The 19,723-nt window shown below is 43.4% G+C and overlaps 1 protein-coding gene across 1 annotated transcript in view; it reads right to left on the bottom strand.

Moving 5' to 3' along the window:
- Positions 1-1,879, bottom strand: part of mapk13 (mitogen-activated protein kinase 13) — a 60,086-nt gene extending 58,207 nt beyond the window's left edge. The window contains exon 1 of the mRNA XM_061889838.1: positions 1,637-1,879. Coding sequence (XP_061745822.1) covers positions 1,637-1,749 — 113 coding nt within the window. The 5' untranslated portion in view covers positions 1,750-1,879. The remainder of the gene's footprint in view (positions 1-1,636) is intronic.
- Between the last annotated feature and the right edge of the window lie 17,844 nt (positions 1,880-19,723).

The following is a 19,723-nucleotide window of genomic DNA, read 5'->3' as shown; positions in this document are numbered from 1 at the left end:
GGTCACATTGTGATTACATTAGGGCCACATTGTAGTTACATTAGGACCAGATTGTGGTTAAATTAGGGCCATATTGTGGTTATATTAGGTGCATTTTTGGGTCAAATTGCGGTTACGTTACGGCCACATCGGGGCCAAATTGTGGTCACATTATGGCCATATTGGGGCCATATTGTGGTTACATTAGGGCTACATTGTGGTTACATTAGGGCTACATTGGGGTCACATTATGATTACATTTGGGCCACATTGGGGTCACATTGTGGTTACATTAGGTCCATATTGGGGCCACATTGCGGTTACATTACGGCCACATCGGAGCCACATTAGGGCTACATCGGGGTCACATTGTGATTACATGAGGGCCATATTGTGGTTACATTAGGTCAATATTGGGGCCACATTGCGGTTAAATTACGGCCACATCGGGGCCGCATTGTGGTTACATTACGGCCATATTGGGGCCACATTGTGGTTACATTAAGGCCATATTGGGGCCACATTGTGGTTACATTAAGGCCACATTGGGGCCACATTGTGGTTACATTATGGCCATATTGGGGCCACATTGTGGTTACATTGTGGCCATATTGGGGCCACAATGTGGTTACATTAGGGTCACATTGTGGTTACATTAGGGCTACATTGGGGTCACATTGTGATTACATTAGGGCCACACTGTGGTTACATTAGGGCCACATTGTGGTTACATTAGGGCCACATTGTGGTTACATTAGGGCCATATTGTCGTTACAATAGGGCCATATTGGGGCCACATTGCGGTTACATTATGGCCACGTTGTGGTTACATTATGGCTATATTGGGGCCACATTGTGATTACATCAGGTCCATATTGGAGTCACATTGCGGTTACGTTTAGGCCACATCGGGGTTACATTATGGCCATATTGTGATTACATTAGGTCGCATTGTCGTTACATTGGGGCCACTTTGTGGCGTTTTTGGTTTTATCTATTATTATGGTTGTTGGTTTTATGCCTTTTTTTCTTTTTTTTTATACAAAGAAAACAGTTTTGTTAAAATGGCAAACACAGCAAATGTGCAATATTTCCCCCGAAAAAAAATATTAAAGTGTAATATATGATGTGAAGTAATTGGAGCCTTGAATATGCCAACAATTCATAACAACATTGATTATGATTCATTATTATTTTTTGAACAATGTCAGTTTTCAAGAAGGCCTGCCGCAAACTCACGCCCTCAAGGGGCACTCGGAAAGTGCTATGATCTTCTGGAGGTGACGTCATTGCTCATTTCCGACTCACAACACGCGATTGGCATTATGAAATATTGAAATATTCACGGAATGGACGCTGGATGGAGCTGCTGAAGGTACCACCGTAGGGGACATTGCCGGTGGTGACGTCATCAGGCTGTGTGTTTTGGATCGCGTCCTGCAAGGCCAACTGCTGTGTACGCTTGCGCGTGTTCGAGCTAGTTTAGCACCCAGCCAGGTACAAGCCGACAGTAACAACAACAATAATAACCATAATAATATTACTAACAACTGCGTTACAAGTTAATCATGTCCATACAAGCTGACAGTAACAACAGCAATAATAATAATAATAATAATAATAATAATAATAATAATAATAGCAATCATCCACCCACCACACGCAGCCGTACGCCCCGGTTCCGATCTGCTTGAGCCCGGTGTACTTTTCCGGAACCTCCCACACCGTGCTGTTAATTTCCTCGCGGGAGAAGCCCGCCCGAGCCTCCATAGCGAAGGCGAGGAGAAGGCGAAGGTTTGGCGGTGTGTAACTTCTCCTCTCTCCTCATGAACCAGCGACTGTCGTTCTCGCTCGGAAAGGTGAAGACCAACTGCGGTCAAGAACGTTTCCGGTTAGTTCACAAAATAAACGCCCCCTAAACCGGAAACGGAAATCCCTACAGCACAGGTGTCAAACTCAAAGCCCAAGAATTATTTTTTTTTGGGGGGGGGTAAATTAACATTATGATTGACAACTGTTAAATCTGTATTGTTATACAATATGTAAATAATTGTATTTTTGGAAAGTGAAACTACATTTAATTTGCGAGGACAATTTACTATAGAAAAAAGATGACGTGAAAAGATGGCAACCTAGAAATGTTGATCAATGTTATTATAATGCAAGCTAAATTTTTTGCACATAAAAATTGATTTCTGAAAATAAAATCTTTGTAATAATGATTTACGCATAGTAGATTTAGCCCTTTAGCTGGTCTTACACCTCAGTCTACCGGGCACCAGACCTTAGTCATGGGGACTCCGTCACCCGAAACATAAAGCTTAGCAAACCACCCACAATTAAGTGTATTCCCGGGGCCAGAGCACCTGACATTGAAGCTAAACTTAGGGAGCTAACTCGCAACAGGCCTAGTAAACACGACAGGTGTAATCTCCTTAATACCTATCTCATATTTTGTATTGTGTAAGCATACTTGGCTTTGGATGCTACATACCATAAACATAAACGTATCTGTCATGTAATCTTGTTTGATTACAGGTGCTGTGAGAAAAAATGTGGTGACAAGGTCAGCCACGGACGCTGAGGTCACCAAACACGCGATCAGGTGGTTCAACCTGGTGGCGTATCGGGCAGCGAGGAGACAAGTCCCGCCTCCATCTCGGCAGACAGATCAGGAGGAATAGAAATTGTTCAATAAACAACCTTTTATTTAAGTTCTTGTCATTCACCAGTTATTCGTTTTCTGATGTTAGCTGTGCATGGAGCAGCATTTCATAAAAGTTGTAGCCTAATAGATTAAATATGTATATTTATTATTTTTGTATATATTTATATATTATAATTTTACTTTATAGAATGAATTGACCATTTTCTGTTTCTGCCTATTGACAATATTGTTAGTTTAAAAATACAAGGCAATGCATATTTAAGGTTAGGCCTATATTGCTGTAGTCGGTCCTAGTGATAGTGATAGTTTCCCATTTTATCCTACAGCAAGAACAGAAGGGATTTTGAAAATAAGATAAACGGGTCCAAAATGGACCCGGGGCAGATTAGCCAGGGTTTTCATGGGTCCGTTGCTGGTCCGCTAGCGGATGTATGTGCGGGTCCCAAGCGCACCCGTCGCGGAAGTAAGGTTTTGAACATGGATGCGGAGGAGCGGATCCAGCTCGGAGCCACGGCAGGTCCGTGACCCGCCTCCGTGGCGGATCCGTTCCTGAGGACCGGTGGATGCCGATACGGGTCCGTTTCGCGGGTCCGTTCCGGAAAGCGCAATACCTCCACGGGGGATCCGCCGCGGAGTCTTTTTGCTGTGTGGGGAGCTTCAGTCCTTCAACAGTCCGGGGTCTCCGCTGTCGTATTTTACGCTTCACAATGCTCCACACATTTTCGATGGGAGACAGGTCTGGACTGCAGGCGGGCCAGGAAAGTACCCACACTCTTTTTTTACGAAGCCACTCTGTTGTAACACATGCTGAATGTGGCTTGGCATTGTCTTGCTGTAATAAGCAGGGGCGTCCATGAAAAAGACGGCACTTAGATGGCCACATATGTTGTTCCAAAACCTGTATGTGCCTTTCAGCATTAATGGTGCCTTCACAGATGTGTAAGTTACACATGTCTTGGGCACTAATGCATCCCCATGCCATCACAGATGTTGGCTTTTGAACTTTGCGTCGATAACAGTCTGGATGGTTCGCTTTCCTTTTGGTCCGGATGACACGATGATGAATATTTCCAAAAACAATTTGAAATGTGGATTTGTCAGACCACAGAACACTTTTCCACTTTGCATCAGTCCATTTTAGAACACTTTTCCACTTTGCATCAGTCCATTTTAGATGATCTCGGACCCAGAGAAGCCGGCGGCGTTTCTGGATGTTGTTGACAAATGGCTTTCGCTTTGCATAGTAGAGCTTTAACTTGCACTTACAGATGTAGCGACAAACTGTTTTTAGTGACAGTGGTTTTCTGAAGTGTTCCTGAGCCCATGTGGTGATATCCTTTAGAGATTGATGTCGGTTTTTGATACAGTGCCGTTTGAGGGATCTAAGGTCACGGTCATTCAATGTTGGTTTCCGGCCATGCCGCTTACGTGGAGTGATTTCTCTAGATTCTCTGAACATTTTGATGAGATTATGGACTGTAAATGTTGAAATCCCTAAATTTGCACTTTGAGAAACGTTGTTCTTAAATTGTTTGACTATTTGCTCACGCAGTTGTGGACAAAGGGATATACCTCACCCCATCCTTTCTTGTGAAAGACTGAGCATTTTTTGGGAAACTGTTTTTACACCCAATCATGGCACTCACCTGTTCCCAATTAGCCTGCACACCTGTGGGATGTTCCAAATAAGTGTTTGATGAGCTTTCCTCAACTTTGTCAGTATTTATTGCCACCTTTCCCAAATTTTTTGTCACGTGTTGCTGGCATCAAATTCTAAAGTTAATGATTATTTGCAACAACAACAAAAAGTTTATCAGTTTGAACATCTAATATGTTGTCTTTGTAGCATATTTAACTGAATATGGGTTGAAAATGATTTTCAAATCATTGTATTCCGTTTATATTTACATCTAACACAATTTCACAACTTATATGGAAACAGGGTTTGTATTAAATTGTATAACAGTGCAAAATATTGCTCATTTGTAGTGCTCTTTCCTGAACTATTTGGAAAAAAAGATATGAAAATAACTAAAAACTTGTTGAAAAATAAACAAGTGATTCAATTATGAATAAAGATTTTTACACATAGAAGTAATCATCAACTTAAAATGCCCTCTTTGGGGATGTAATGGAGATCCATCTGGATTCATCAACTTAATTCTACACATATTTCTTAACAAAAAAATACATCTTCAGAAGAAGAAGAAAGAAGAAATCCTTTATTTGTCCATTCCAACATGTACAAGACACATCAGATCAGAACTGAAATTACATATTCGGCTCAGTCCCGCTAAGAGCAGACATACGTTACGGGGGGGGGGGGGGGACAAGACGAGACCGCCGACGGATCAGCCACTTAGGAGGGGGGGTAAAAAAATATCAGTCTAAGGCTAGACCCTCAGGAGGGGTCTAAACTGAGTCCAAGGAAAAAAACTCACATAGTATGGCACACATTAAACATACATATGTCACACCAACTTGCAACGGAGGGAGGTGTGGGTTTGAAGAGGCTCGCTGTCACTTTATAGCGCTGGTCAGCCATCCACAGCCCCAGAGGAATTAAGCGGTGGTAAAGGCGTTGATTTCAAGGGTGTGGATTATGCGTGCGTATATGCCCAATTAACTTGGGAGAGATGATGAATGTTTTTGTATGACTGAGGCTGATAAAGTTCGGCTACAGATGTTGTTGACAAAAAGGAAGGCCAAAAGCGTCTATCTTTGAGGAGTCTTGGGGAGATTTTCTTCAGAACAGCCTGTTCCCAATCAAGGCCATTCAGGGAGTCCAAATCATAGATAAAAAGTTGTTTTTCTTCGAGAAGACAAATTAGTGACTTATCTCCTCTATTGACCATGCTGGATTTTCTTCGTTTCCAATTAATTATTCCTTTTCTGCAAACTTTTCCAAGATGAGATCCATTTTGCTCAGAAATCCGGTCTGTGCTCCCACAGCTCGACCCAATCCTTCCATTGCATTGAACAGCCGTTGGGCCCCTTAAATGGGTGCCATCGTCTTCCAAATTTGTCGATACACCAGAGCAATGCCCAGCCCAAACAGCAAGTGCCCCGCGATCACAGCTCAAAATAGGTAGATCTCTTCGACGTCCTAGATGGAAAAGGCTGAGAGGCACATGATCCTCCATGTGTTCCAGGAGTCCCTCACGTAACCCGCAGCGATGGTTCCATCAGGGCAGCCAGGCTCCCCCGAACCTCTTTTTCTGGTCGAAAAGACTGTGTCAATTGTGTCAAGAGTCCAGCTGATCATATTCATATTGAAATTTGGATTAGAGAACAGCGCAAAGAAAGAGGCTTTTAAAAAAGTTCAGACAAGGACAAAGACAAAGAGAGCAAGCAGGGAAGGAGGGAACGGAGAGTGCGACCGCCCTCACCAGAGGCTATAGTGAAACATCAATATTTATGGAACATGTCCACAAAAAACCTATCTGTCAACACTGAATATTGCATTGTTGCATTTCTTTTCACAGTTTATGAACTTACATTCATATTTTGTTGAAGTATTAATATATTCATAAAGGATTTTTGTATTGTTGCTATTTGTAGAATAGTTTTAAAATATCTCACGTACCCCTTGGCATACCTTCAAGTACCCCCAGGGGTACTTGAAGAGAAAGATAATGACAAAGGTGAAAGAAAAGGCCAACATATTTGGATAATTTGTTTAACAAATGGCTAATATGACATTTGAAATTGAGGTATTCGTCAATGACGACCCCCAGGAATTTTGTGGAGTTCACTCTCTTTATGTCCTGCCCATTGATGTTGATATGGCAGTATCAGAATAATTGTATGTAAGTTTTCACAAAACTTTCTGTTCCCATGAAGTTCCCGGTGAGCACACAAAAGCTGTCTTTGATCTTACCAAGCAAAAGGCTTGTAAAACTCCACTCTGTACGATGGGAAGCGACATGAAGGTGTCGGTTTCTCTGATCAATTGTAATCCACAGGAAGATCTTGTCTTGACCCGAGATCTACAAAGTGGAGAGAAAGCAGGATCTGACGTAAGCTCCAGGCATCTTTTCTTTGAACTGTTTTGTGACCGAGGGTAACGGCTGTTTACGACCCCCTTTCCCCTTAAAAACTGCTGTTGCCATGTAATCCGGGAAAGTCCAAATAAAAGAGGAGGCGTGCAATCTTTTCGTCAGAGCGTGGGACGACACTGTACAACAGTACAGGTGTACGTGCTCTCCTCATTGAGCTAAATTGAATCCTGTGTCTGTTTAATTCCTTTCTTCTTGTCTGTTTAATAGATGTCATCGGTGTTTGAACCTGACTGGCAATGTTCAGTATTTGTCCGTTTTTAATTAGAACGAAATAAAATAAAATGCGTTTTATAAACATTAAGTGAGAGCTTGATACATTTGAAACAGGAATCCACTTTCACAAGTTCTGAAATGACAGTTTCTTGTAGATCGAGTAGGCTCCTGTGTGAGGTAAACAAATTTGTATTGTGAGCAAAAATAATTTTATGAAAAGTTTCGGAGGAGTTTACCAAATCATTTATGTATAGGATGAAAAGGAGAGGCCTCAAGATCGATCCCTGGGGAACCCCATGATTTGTGGTCATACAGGGTGTGTTGTGATCATTGACACATACACATTGTTGCCTTCCGTATAGGTAAGAACGGAACCAGTCGAGACCAGTTGCTTCATCAATATCATGCAGTAAAAAAAAAAACTGCACAAAATATTTTTTTGTATTTTTCGGTCTTGTATAGTCGGTCAAAAAATGTTTATAGTTTAAAAAAGGGTTTGTTTAGTTTTTAATTTCAGGCAAATCGATTCAATTTAAACCTTTTCTGTTACAGACTAAAAAAATAAAATACTGTCATTCTTTGTTGAAAATGTATCTATTTATTTTCTTCTTTAACGTAATAACGATACAATGTTACCCAGAGGTGTATTTATATCAATTTACAGACAATTGATACCATTCATAATCGCTCTTTATAGATTAAATGTTTCTTCTTACGGGGCCCAAACAAAAAATAACCGAGAAGGTTGTGTTTACTTTTTGCGTTGGTTGAATTTTTTTCTACGTCAGTACTAAGGAAGGTTGTTTGTATTGGGTCATATAGGTGAATGCCGTGCAATGTTTACTCAGGGCTGTCCAAACTTCTTGACTGGTGGGGCCGCATTGGTATTTAAAAAATTGGCTGGGGCCCAAAAGCCGACTGCATGCAAAGTAACTAAGTAAATGGTGTGCTGTGTTTTCACTCCAATGTGCAATTTGTGGTTTTTAAGCTGAATTACTCACAGTGTCCACATGATGGCAACAAATTAGTAGCAATTATACTCTCAGATTTTCGAAATAAAGATGGGTCAGGTCCCTCATTAAACTTGGGACTTTTGTCGCGGGCCAAACTGAAAATGCTGGCGAGTTGTTGTTTGGTCACCCCAATTTTACCGGAAGGAAACCCTCAGGACAAATTTGACCAAGTTAAGTTTTTGTAAATTATCTATTTTTTTATCATCCTCACTAGGTAGGAGCTTATCCCAGCAGCTTCCTGACTGTGTGGCCTACACGCTAACCACATTTTATTATCATGTTATTTAATTTTACAATTATAATTTCATGTATGTAATTTTTTTATAGTTTTTTTGCTAGAAACGATATGTCAGAGTCATAATCTAATAAATAATTATATAATGAATCATCGTGCTTCATGTTTGTGGCCCCTCTTTGCTGACTGGCTGAGAGAAATCACATGGTTTTCCTGCCCAATATTTAGTAAGAACTATGTAATTATGTTACCAAATATTATTTAATGTTGTCCTAAGAAGGACACAACCATGATTAGCATCATAAATTGTAAATAACACTAATAAAAATATTGTGCAGAGTGGCTGATCCAGCTGCAAACATCACATCTGAGCCACTAAATGGGGCCAGTGTTTTGCTGTGAATTAAGATATTACAAGGACTGCTAGAAACAAAACAGAGTCAGTCAGAACACGTTTGTACAAACATTTGTGCAGGAATAAAAGGCTTTATTAGCAAGATGGTGCGGTGAAGTTGCCTACAGCAACAGCTGTTAATAACAGTGTTACTTTCACTCTGTGCTATTTAGAGCTAATTGCTTTTGAAGGTGAAGCAGCAAATTTACTACAGGCGTTCATTTATGGCAGAGGTGGCCAAAGTGTGGCCCTGGAGGCCGTTTAAGGGCCGCAGCTAAATTTTTAACAACCCGTGCCACATTCTAAAAATACTATTTAAAAAAAAAAGTGTAACCAAAGACCCAACAGTAATAACACAAAGCTACCATTTCTTTAACACTGTAATTTCTCCAAAAATAATAATGAATCAAAATCAATGTTGTAGGGGCTTCACGGTGGCAGAGGGGTTAGTGCGTCTGCCTCACAATACGAAGGTCCTGCAGTCCTGGGTTCAAATCCAGGCTCGGGATCTTTCTGTGTGGAGTTTGCATGTTCTCCCCGTGAATGCGTGGGTTCCCTCCGGGTACTCCGGCTTCCTCCCACCTCCAAAGACATGCACCTGGGGATAGGTTGATTGGCAACACTAAATTGGCCCTAGTGTGTGAATGTGAGTGTGAATGTTGTCTGTCTATCTGTGTTGGCCCTGCGATGAGGTGGCGACTTGTCCAGGGTGTACCCCGCCTTCTGCCCGATTGTAGCTGAGATAGGCGCCAGCGCCCCCCGCGACCCCAAAAGGGAATAAGCGGTAGAAATGGATGGATGAATCAATGTTGTTGTGAATTGTTGACATATTTAAGGCTACAATTACTTCACATTACATATGTTTTTGCATGTTTTGTGTTTCAAAAAGTGCATAAAACAAACACAAACATTTGAAAAAGAAGCAATAAAAACTTTTAATGACTCTGAAGTTGATCTAAATAATTAATGGGTGTCATGATCCGTAGTCCGTTTCATGATTTTGTGTTACTTCTGTTAGTTTGGAATCCTTTTGTTGTTTGTGCACCTCGTGAGTTAGTTTGGTCACCATGGTAACTTATTATTTTCACCTGCCGCGGGTTCCAGACGCACACCTATTTTTGTTAATTACTTTCTTATTCAAGCCTGCCTTCTTCCGTCAGTCGGTCTTGGTCCTTTGTTTGCGGTAAGCAACTATCACGTTCACGTATCCGGTTCTTGTTTCTGTGCTAAGTATTGCCTTAGCTTCCCTTGCGTTAGGCACGCTGCCCTTTATGTTCCTTGAGTCTTTGCTAAGTACTAGCCTTAGCTTCCTGTGTGTTTGCCACGCTTTTTCTTTTGTTTGTTTCTGTCTGTTTTGTACAGTGTATTATTTATTAAATCATTACCTACCTTTACGTTTTTGTCCGGAGTGTCCATGTTTGCACTGGAGGAACGATCCTGCATTAAAATGCGACCCACACATGACAGAAAGGACCAAGCTAACAGTTTCTTCGCCATGGACTCCGAAGATGTGGAGAAAGGTACGTGGAGGGCAATGGAGGCGGAGACTCTACGCCACTCTTCCTTGGAACACCAGGACCTGATGTGGGGTCCTAACGGCAAGTTTATCTCTATCAACTCCGTATGGCCCGAGGACATCGCCCCACCACAGTACCGGACGCGTCAGCAAAAACGGAAGCCGTCCAAAAGGTCTCCACTTCGCTACCAGGACGCACCGCTCCCTCAGACTCTCCCGGACAGCAAAATGCCACAAGAAGCACAGTCTTCCTCGCCGCCGACGTTTGGTAATCCAATCACTCACTTTGCCAAACATTTTTGCGATTGGGCTGCAAGACAAATGAACTCCTGCTACAACTCCACTCCATCCACTTTTTATGACGTCACTCCGCACACTTCCGTTGATGTCACTGAATCGGCGCACGGCGATGAAATCATTCCGCCGGCGTCATCAAAGGAAGTCACGGACCAGAATTTTCTTGTTGTGCCTTCTGTCTCCATGTGTCAGTCACCTTGTCAAGACTATAATTCAAAGATAAAACACTACCGGGACATTCTTTTGAAATTCAGATTTCCTCAGCCACAGTCGTCTTTTGATTGCCAAGCTCGGCCCCCCAGGACTCTAGCCCCGTCCACGTCATTGACGTTTTCTTCCTGTCGTCCCACACAATCTCAGGTGGGTAGGAAAATAAACTTTCTGAACATTTTAAAGGGGAGGATTCTACCCACCTCCTGACCTCCCTCCGCCCACCCCAAAAAACAGTTCCAGACCGCAGGGAGCGCATCTGGCATCAACCCCTTGAGGGAGGGGGATAGGGCTGGGGGCTGTTCAGATGGTGTTGCCCAGCGTCATGCTAAGCCACAGCCGCCAGCACGGCCGCCACAACCAGTTCTTCGGCCTGCCAAGCCACATTCTCCAGCACGGCTGCCACCACCGTTCTTTCGAATAGCCAAGCCACAACCCCCAGCTAGGCCACCTTCACCTGCATCACGGCTAACTGCACCACGGCTAGCACCAAGTCCAATTCCACGGCTAGCACCAAGTCCACGGCTAGCACCAAGTCCACTCCAAGCTCCAGTGCCAGCACCTGCTCCTCGGCTGGTACCAGTACCTGCACCTGCTCCTCAGCTGGTACCAGTACCTGCACCTGCTCCTCGGCTTGTACCTGCACCTGCTCCTCGGCTTCAACCAGTACCTGCACCTGCTACTCGGCTGGCAGGTACTGGTACCTGCTACTCGGCTGGCACCAGTACCTGCTCCTCGGCTGGCACCAGTACCTGCACATCGGCTGGTACCAGTACCTGCACCTAATCCTCGGCTGGCAACAGTACCCGCTCCTCGGCTCGCACCAGTACCTGCACCTCGGCTGGCTCCAGTACCAGTTCCTGCTCCTCGGCTGGCTCAAGCTCCAGTTCCTACTCCTCGGCTGCCAAGCTTCGGTGCCTGACTCGTCTGCTGCGGTGTCCACGCCTGACTTGTCCGCTGCTGCATCCACGCCTGACTCGTCCGCTGCTGCGTCCACGCCTGACTCGTCCGCTGCTGCGTCCACGCCTGACTCGTCCGCTTCTGCGTCCACGCCTGACTTGTCCGCTGCTGCTTCCAAGCCTGCCACGACGGCGCCGACGTGCCCACCTCCACGTCGACCACGGATGTGGCCGCTCCCTGGTCGTCCGCCTCGCCAAGTGCACCCACCTCCCCGTCGGCCATGGATGTGGCCGTTCCCGGGTCGCCCGCCTCACTTGCTGCGGCGGCGTTCCACTCGCCGCCACCACTTGACTTTGCCTCGGTGGATTCGGGGGCACTTGGCCTGGTGACCCACTGCCAAGGTCCTCCCTCCGCCCTCCAGTGACTTTTGAGACTGCTTGTTTTTTTGTGGACATCTAGTATCTGTCCTTAAGGAAGGGGTACTGTCATGATCCGTGGTCCGGATCATGTTTTTGTGTTATTTCTGTTAGTTTGGAGTCCTTTTGTTGTTTGTGCACCTTGTGGGTTAGTTTGGTCACCATGGTAACTTATTATTTTCACCTGCCGCGGGTTCCAGACGCACACCTGTTTTTGTTCATTACTTTCTTATTTAAGCCTGCCTCTTCCCGTCAATCGGTCTTGGTCCTTTCTTTGCGGTAAGCATTTATCACGTTCATGTATCCGGTTCTTGTCTCCATGCTAAGTATTGCCTTAACTTCCCGTGCGTTAGGCACGCTGCCCTTTGTGTTCCTTGAGTCTTTGCTAAGTGCTTAAATTATTTCACATTTAATATTTAATCTTAAAATATTTCTGGGGAATATTGCAGATTTTGTGTTTGCCCTAAAAAAATTGCTTTCTTTGACTAAAAGTGCATAAAACAAACAAAAAAGTATTTAGGACTTATAATCAATCTGAGGTTGCTATAAATAAATATTGGGTTAAAAGTATAAAAATAAAAAAATAATGTATGACTTATTCATAACACTTTATGAGTGGGACCCTTTTGGATCCCTGAGAATTTTACTGGGATTTTCGTTTTTTAAATGACATTGCTCCAAAAAATAATAACGAATCAAAATCAATGTTGTTTTGAATTATTTACATATTTAAAGGCCTACTGAAACCCACTACTACCGACCAGGCAGTCTGATAGTTTATATATCAATGATGAAATATTAACATTGCAACACATGCCAATACGGCCGGTTTAGTTAACTAAATTACAATTAAAAATTTCCCGCTGAGTTTTGCTTGTTGAATACGTCGCGGAAGGATGACGCGCATGATGACGCATGTTTGTGACGTTATTGGTTGTAGCGAACATATTAACCCAGCACCACTTACGGCTAAAAATCATCTCTTTTCATCGCATAATTACACAGTATTTTGACATCTGTGTTGCTGAATCTTTTGCAATTTGTTCAATTAATAATGGAGACTATAAAGACCAATGCTGTTGGTGGAAAGCAGTGGATCGCAGCTGCCTTTAGCGACCAAAACACTGCCGGTGTTTCTTTGTTTGTTCTGAAGCTTTAGCGAACATGTTTCTCTACCACATGTCAACCAACAAGTTTTTGGATAAGAAAATTGTAATATTAAGTCGGCTCTTACCGGAGACTTGTGCGGAGTTAGCGTCCTCCTAGAGCAGCTGTCATCTTGGCTCCTCCATTGGCTTTTCTCAGAGACACTGGCGGTCACCGCAGCCCTCCGACTTTCAGGTTTGACTTTATAATCGCACTAAAACACTATTAACACAATAAGCAGATTAGGGATTTTCCAGAATTATCCGAGTAAATGTGTCTAATAACATCTGAATCGCTCCCACTGCACTCGCCTTTTTTTCTTCTTCTAGTGCTTCACTCTAACTTTCCTCATCCACAAATCTTTCATCTTCGCTCAAATTAAGTGCGTTCTCGGTCCGAATCGCACTTGCTGCTGGTGGCTATGATTATAAACAATGTGAGGATGCGCACATCGTCTGCTACTTCCGGTACAGGCAAGGCTTTTTTATTAGCGACCAAAAGTTGCGAACTTTATCGTCGATTTTCTCTACTAAATCCTTTCAGCAAAAAATACGGCAATATCGCGAAATGATCAAGTATGACACATAGAATGGACCTGCTATCCCCATTGAAATAAGAAAATCTCATTTCCGTAGGCCTTTAAGGCTCCAACTACTTCACGTCAAATACTCCACTTTGAACAGATTAAGGAGGAAACGCTTGCATATTTTTTGTGGTTTCGCCATAAAAAACAAGGTTTTCTTTCACAAAAAGTGCATAAAACATAAACAAATAGAATAAAACTGTGTATTGACTGACAGAGCTGAAGTTGATTTAGACATTTAAGCATTGAAAAAAAAAAGTTATTTCTAACATTTTTATGACTGAGTCCCCTGGGCCAAAACTTGAGTGGATCCTTAAAGCAGTGTTTGTCAACCGCTGTGCCGCGGCACACTAATGTGCAGTGAGTTATTATCTGGTGTGCCGTGGGAAATAATGCAACTTCAGCTAATTTATCCCAAAAATATTTTTTGCAAATCAATAATTAGAATCTACCAACAATGTATTGTTGCTTAGTGTCTGAGCTGTGTAAAACTCGGCAGGGTAACCATGTAATACTCCATGTTAGTAGGTGGCAGCAGGTAGTTCATTATATCAGCGGTATAGCTCTGTTGGTAGAGGGCCGTGTGTTGTGTTTGACTAAGAGGAGATGATGGCAGACTAACACCAGGTGGCAGTGTTCAATAATTTATTATATATATAGGGTAAATACATATATATATATATAATAGGACTAATAAACAATACTAATAAACTAAAGAATGGTATGTGTGTGTGTGTGTGTCAAAAACCCGACAGTGTGTATTGTGTAAGACTACGTGAAGTATTTATTTGGAGTGTGTGTTACCAACGTGTTGGAGGTAGTGTAGACAGAGAAGTCCATGGGCGGAAACGAGGAAGCGAGGGATGAAGGAGGCATTCAGAGTCCAGAGGGAGATCCAGGGAAAAGGGTGAGGCGCACAGCTCACCTTGACGACGACGGACGTTACTGCGGAGGGGACACAAGAAAACACACTGAGAACATGAACTGGCATTACACAGGTAGAGCAGGTTTGCATAACGCAGGGTGATCGCTTACGGTACATATTTAGAACTAAGTTACCGCGCTGATCCTTGGTCCAGTGGTCCTCTTATACAGCCTCATGTCATTAGTCACAAGTGTGGACTGCGGCCAGCTGCAGTGGAGAGTGGGCGCGGTCCGCTTGTTGAGCGCTGGGGCGTGTCTGGGTGCGCTGTCAGCGGGCCCTCTGGGTGGAACCACAGCGGAGGAAGATGGAAACCGCATGTACCACAACAGTATCCCCCCCCATAGCTAGATTCCAGGTGTCCTGGAAGTCGAACCCCCCCAAAAACAGGAACAAAAGTCAAGGGAGGGTGGAGGGGCGAACCGGTGGTGGGTCGCCGGCCCAGGTGTCCCTGAATCCACCGGCGACGAGTCTGGTGGCGGCGGCGAGTAGAACGGCCACCATCTTGGCCGTCGGGGAGGTGGACGCGAGTTGCGCCATGGTGCGTCTCGCCAGAATCGAGGAGGTGACGTCAGAGGCGTGGAAGCAGCAAAAGACGTCGTCTGAGGAGTAGGGGAATAGGCGGACGTCATCGGCGGCGTGGAAGCGGCAGACGCCATTGGCGGCGTGGAAGCGGTGGACGTCATCTGCCGCGTGGAAGCGGCGGACGTCATCGGAGCCGGAGACGAGGAGGGTAGCTGAGGAGTTGACCGAAGTGCTGAAGCAGGTGCTGCTGGCCGAGGGGCAGAGGTTAGTTCTGCCGGCCGAGGGGCGGTGGTCCGGGCTGCCGGCCGAGGGGTTGAGGTCAGGGCCAGCCTGGGAGCTGGTGGCGATGAGGGGGCCAGCCTGGGTACGGGTGCTAGCTCACAGGCCAGCCTGGGGACATGTGCTAGCTCGGGAGATAGCCGAGGGGTTGGTGCTAGCTCAGGGGATATCCGAGGGGCTGGTGCTGGCTCAGAGGCTAGCTCGGGGACAGGTGCTGGTTCAGAGGCTAGCTGGGGGACAGGTGCTAGTTCGGAGGCTAGCTCGGGGACAGGTGCTGGTTCGGAGGCTAGAACGGGGACTGGCGGTTGCGGCTGGGATAAACGAAAGATAGGTGGAACTTTTCTGGCAGGGGGAAGCCTTTTTGGTTGCAGCTGTTCTACCACATAGCACAGCCACCAGTACTAAACTGGAAAACCGATGGTATAGGTTTGGCAGGGGTTAGCCTGGCTGGGTGCAGATGCACCACCACATCAGCATATCCACCATCACTACTACTCCCGGGGGTGTGTCTGGGTGCGCTGTCAGCGGGCCCTCTGGGTGGAACCACAGCGGAGGAAGATGGAGACCGCATGTACCACAACACCGTGCCACCAACCTGAGGGTTTCAGGTTTGATCCCTGCTTTTGCCATCCTAGTCACTGCCGTTGTGTCCTTGGGCAAGACACTTAACCCACCTGCTCCCAGTGCCACCCACACTGGTTTAAATGTAACTTAGATATTGGGTTTCACTATGTAAAGCGCTTTGAGTCACTAAAGAAAAGCGCTATATAAATATAATTCACTTCACACTTCATTGCTTTGTAAAAGTCGGAACGTGTCGGGTGAGACAAGGGTGGTTTGTTGTGATCACAATATGCAGACCACAGCGAGAGGCAGGGTGCAGGTAAAAGGGTATGTAATGGTTAAACCCGAAATGAACAAAAGGGGAAGGAAAAGGCTATGCAAAACGAAAGTGAAACTTAACTGGCTGGCTACAAAGTAAACAGAGACAGAATGCTAGATGACAGCAAAAACTTACGGCGTCCACAAAGTACATCCGCACATGACATGACAATCAATAATGTCCTCACAAAGAAGGATAGCAACAACGTAAATAGCCTTGCTTGCCAAAACAAATCAGTTGCGGGGAATAGCGTTCAAAGGAAGACATGAAACTGCTACAGGAAAACACCAACAAAACAGAAAGGGCCACCAAAATAACAGCGCAAGACAATAACTAAAGCACTACACACAGGAAAACACCCAAAAACGCAAAATAAGAGATGACGACCTAGTGGAGTTAAATTCTTTAAACTTTTCTGCTGGTGGCGTGCCTCCGGATTTTTTTAATGAAAAAAAATGTGCTTTTTCTCAAAAAAGGTTGTATAACACTGCCTTAAAGGTTAAAAACAATCGATATTTGTTTTGAAAAGGAAAACTGGCCCTCGCATACTTGACATTTTATTAGTGCACGTCTGATTTAGGGCATTTTGGTTTGAAGGTGCAAGCTTACTCAAAGCAGTTTCACTCTTGCTTATGCCGCAGTGATTTGACGACAGCGCGTTTTTTGGTCAACATGTCACGGAACATCATCAGACTTGCGGCCATGTCGGACATGCAAGACACATTGTCAGTAAAACATTTGGACACGTCCTTTTCACTTTTCCCTCAATGCACAGTCAGTGGCGTGACCGGGAGCGTGCACGTGGGTGACTCCACACAGACACACACACACACACACACACACACACACACACACACACAGATTTGTATTTACAACACTAATAATATATACAAACTATGCAAATATAAACAAGCTTGTTGTGAAAAATGAGTTGAAAATTTACAAGAAAACCTTAGAATTTTGGCAGTTTCCTAATAAAAGTCTTCATTTTACTTAACGTAAATAAAAATTTTACAAGAAAAACTGAACATTTGTGCAATATTATGACAGAAGTTGGAATTTTTCTCAAAAACAGTCGCATTTTCACAAGAAAAGTTTAAAATTTGGGCAATTTTATGAAAAAAGTCATAAATTCACTTGAAAAAAGTTACAATTTTGTGAGACAACTGTAACATTTTGGCAATATTATAATAATCTGAATTTTACTTGGCAAAATTTTACTCAAGAAATGTCACTATCCAACAAAAATAAAATTGGCAATATTGGGATAAAAGTCAGAATTTATTATGACAAATGTCACCATTTTGCATTACAGAGTAATCATTTTACATTAAAAAAAAGTAATTTTGGCAGTGTTATAATACAAGTCGTCATTTCACTCAATGAAAGTCACAATTTTACAAGAAAAACTGAAAATGTTTGCAATATTATGACAAAAGTTGGAATTTTACTCAATGACTGTCGAGAAAAGCTTAAACATTTTGACAATTTTATGAGAAGAGTCATAATTTTACTCGATGAAAGTCACATATAGCACGTATAGCTCTGTTGGTAGAGCGGCCGTGCCAGCAACTTGAGGGTTCCAGGTTCGATCCCCGCTCCTACCATCCTAGTCACTGCCGTTGTGTACTTGGGCAAGACACTTTCCCCGCCTGCTCCCAGTGCCAACCACACTTGTTTAAATGTAACTTAGATATTGGGTTTCACTATGTAAAAGTGCTGTGAGTCACTAGAGAAAAGTGCTATATAAGTATAATTCACTTTATAATTTTATAAGAACAATTTTAAATTTGGCAATATCATAATAATACTTGGAATTTCACTTGGCAAAATGATGACAAAAGTCATAATTTTACTCAAAAAGTGTCACCGTTTTACAAGAAGTTTGAAATTGTTTTTTTATCTTCATTATTTTCTTCAAGTTATTATTACAATATGTCTCTAAATACATATTTATTTCATTTGTTTTATTAATTTTGGCCAAAGGGAGCACACTTCAATTTCTTACACACATTTGTTATTTCATATGCTGACCAAAGGGGGAGCACTTTTAAAAGCAACACACAGTCAATTTGAAAAATCCCTCCTTTTTGGAACCACCCTCATTGAAATGAGACAAATGAGACATTGTCTATTAGATGCAATGTTATTGGGACCATGATTTATGTCATCACTTGTTCAGACCTCCTCATATGGGAGATACTTTTACTTCTTCATGTCTCAAGAAGAGTAGAATCACAAGAAAACACACACACACACACACACACACACACACACACACACACACACACACACACACACTTTTGCACTTAGGGAAAATACAAAACAGGAAGCTAATTACAGGTTCTCAACCAAAATAAGTCTCTGTGTTCATTATTCCTATCAGTGAAAGATCTGTTGCATGGTCAGGTTGGAGATGGGTAGGCATGGACATGTGGCCGTGATTAATGACGCGACCTTGCCTACAGTCTTGGCTGGATTGGAGAACAAATCTATTCCTTTTAAAAGCTCTTTTTCCAGAGGGGATGTCTGCTTTGGAACTCTTAGATTTTATACCCAGCCGGCAGCACACATAATCACAGGTACCACCCTCATCTCCTGCCTCACCTTCTTCATCAGGTTGAAGATCAGTCTGTGCAGATCAGTCCCATAATTCACCGATGTTTTGTACAGCGCTTTGTGATTCTATCTGTGAAAAGCGCTTGATAAATAAAATGTATTTACTTACTTACTTAGTCATTTGTTAAGCTTTGCCGTAGCACGTTTACCATTTTGTATTATTTGCCCTCGCCTATTAAAGGCCTACTGAAACCCACTACTACCGACCACACAGTCTGATAGTTTATATATCAATGATGAAATCTTAAAATTACAACACATGCCAATACGGCCGGTTTAGTTTACTAAATAGCAATTTGAAATTTCTCGTGAGGTATCCTGTTGAAAACGTCGCGGAATGATGACGCGTGCGCGTGACGTCACGGACAGTCAGGAAATATTAGCTCAGCACCAGTTACGGCTAAAAGTTGTCTCTTTTCATCGCATAATTACACAGTAATTTGGACATCTGTGTTGCTGAATCTTTTGCAATTTGTTCAATTAATAATGGAGACTATAAAGAACAATGCTGTTGGTGGAAAGCGGTGTATTGCAGCTGTCTTTAGCACAAAGACACAGCCGGTTCCTTAGTTTTTAACACAGAGCGGTCAAGCGAACATGTTTCTCTACATCAACCAGCATGTTTTTGGATGGGAAAATTGTGATATATATCTTACCGGAGACCAGGGGCGGCGCCAGACAGATTTCACTGGGGCACGTGCCCCACTGTTGATCTGCAGTGCCCCAGTAAAAATTTCATCAAAAAAAAAAATACGCTTCAGAGTTTTAAGTCTACATAACATAGACAACAGCGCACATACTATTTAGTATGGTAATTGATTGCTACTGTATTCACTCCACGTAACAATGAGCACATGGCTACTT

Source organism: Nerophis ophidion, linkage group LG27, assembly GCF_033978795.1.
Source record: "Nerophis ophidion isolate RoL-2023_Sa linkage group LG27, RoL_Noph_v1.0, whole genome shotgun sequence".
NCBI lineage: Eukaryota > Metazoa > Chordata > Actinopteri > Syngnathiformes > Syngnathidae > Nerophis > Nerophis ophidion.
This window is presented reverse-complemented; position numbering and strand designations above follow the sequence as displayed.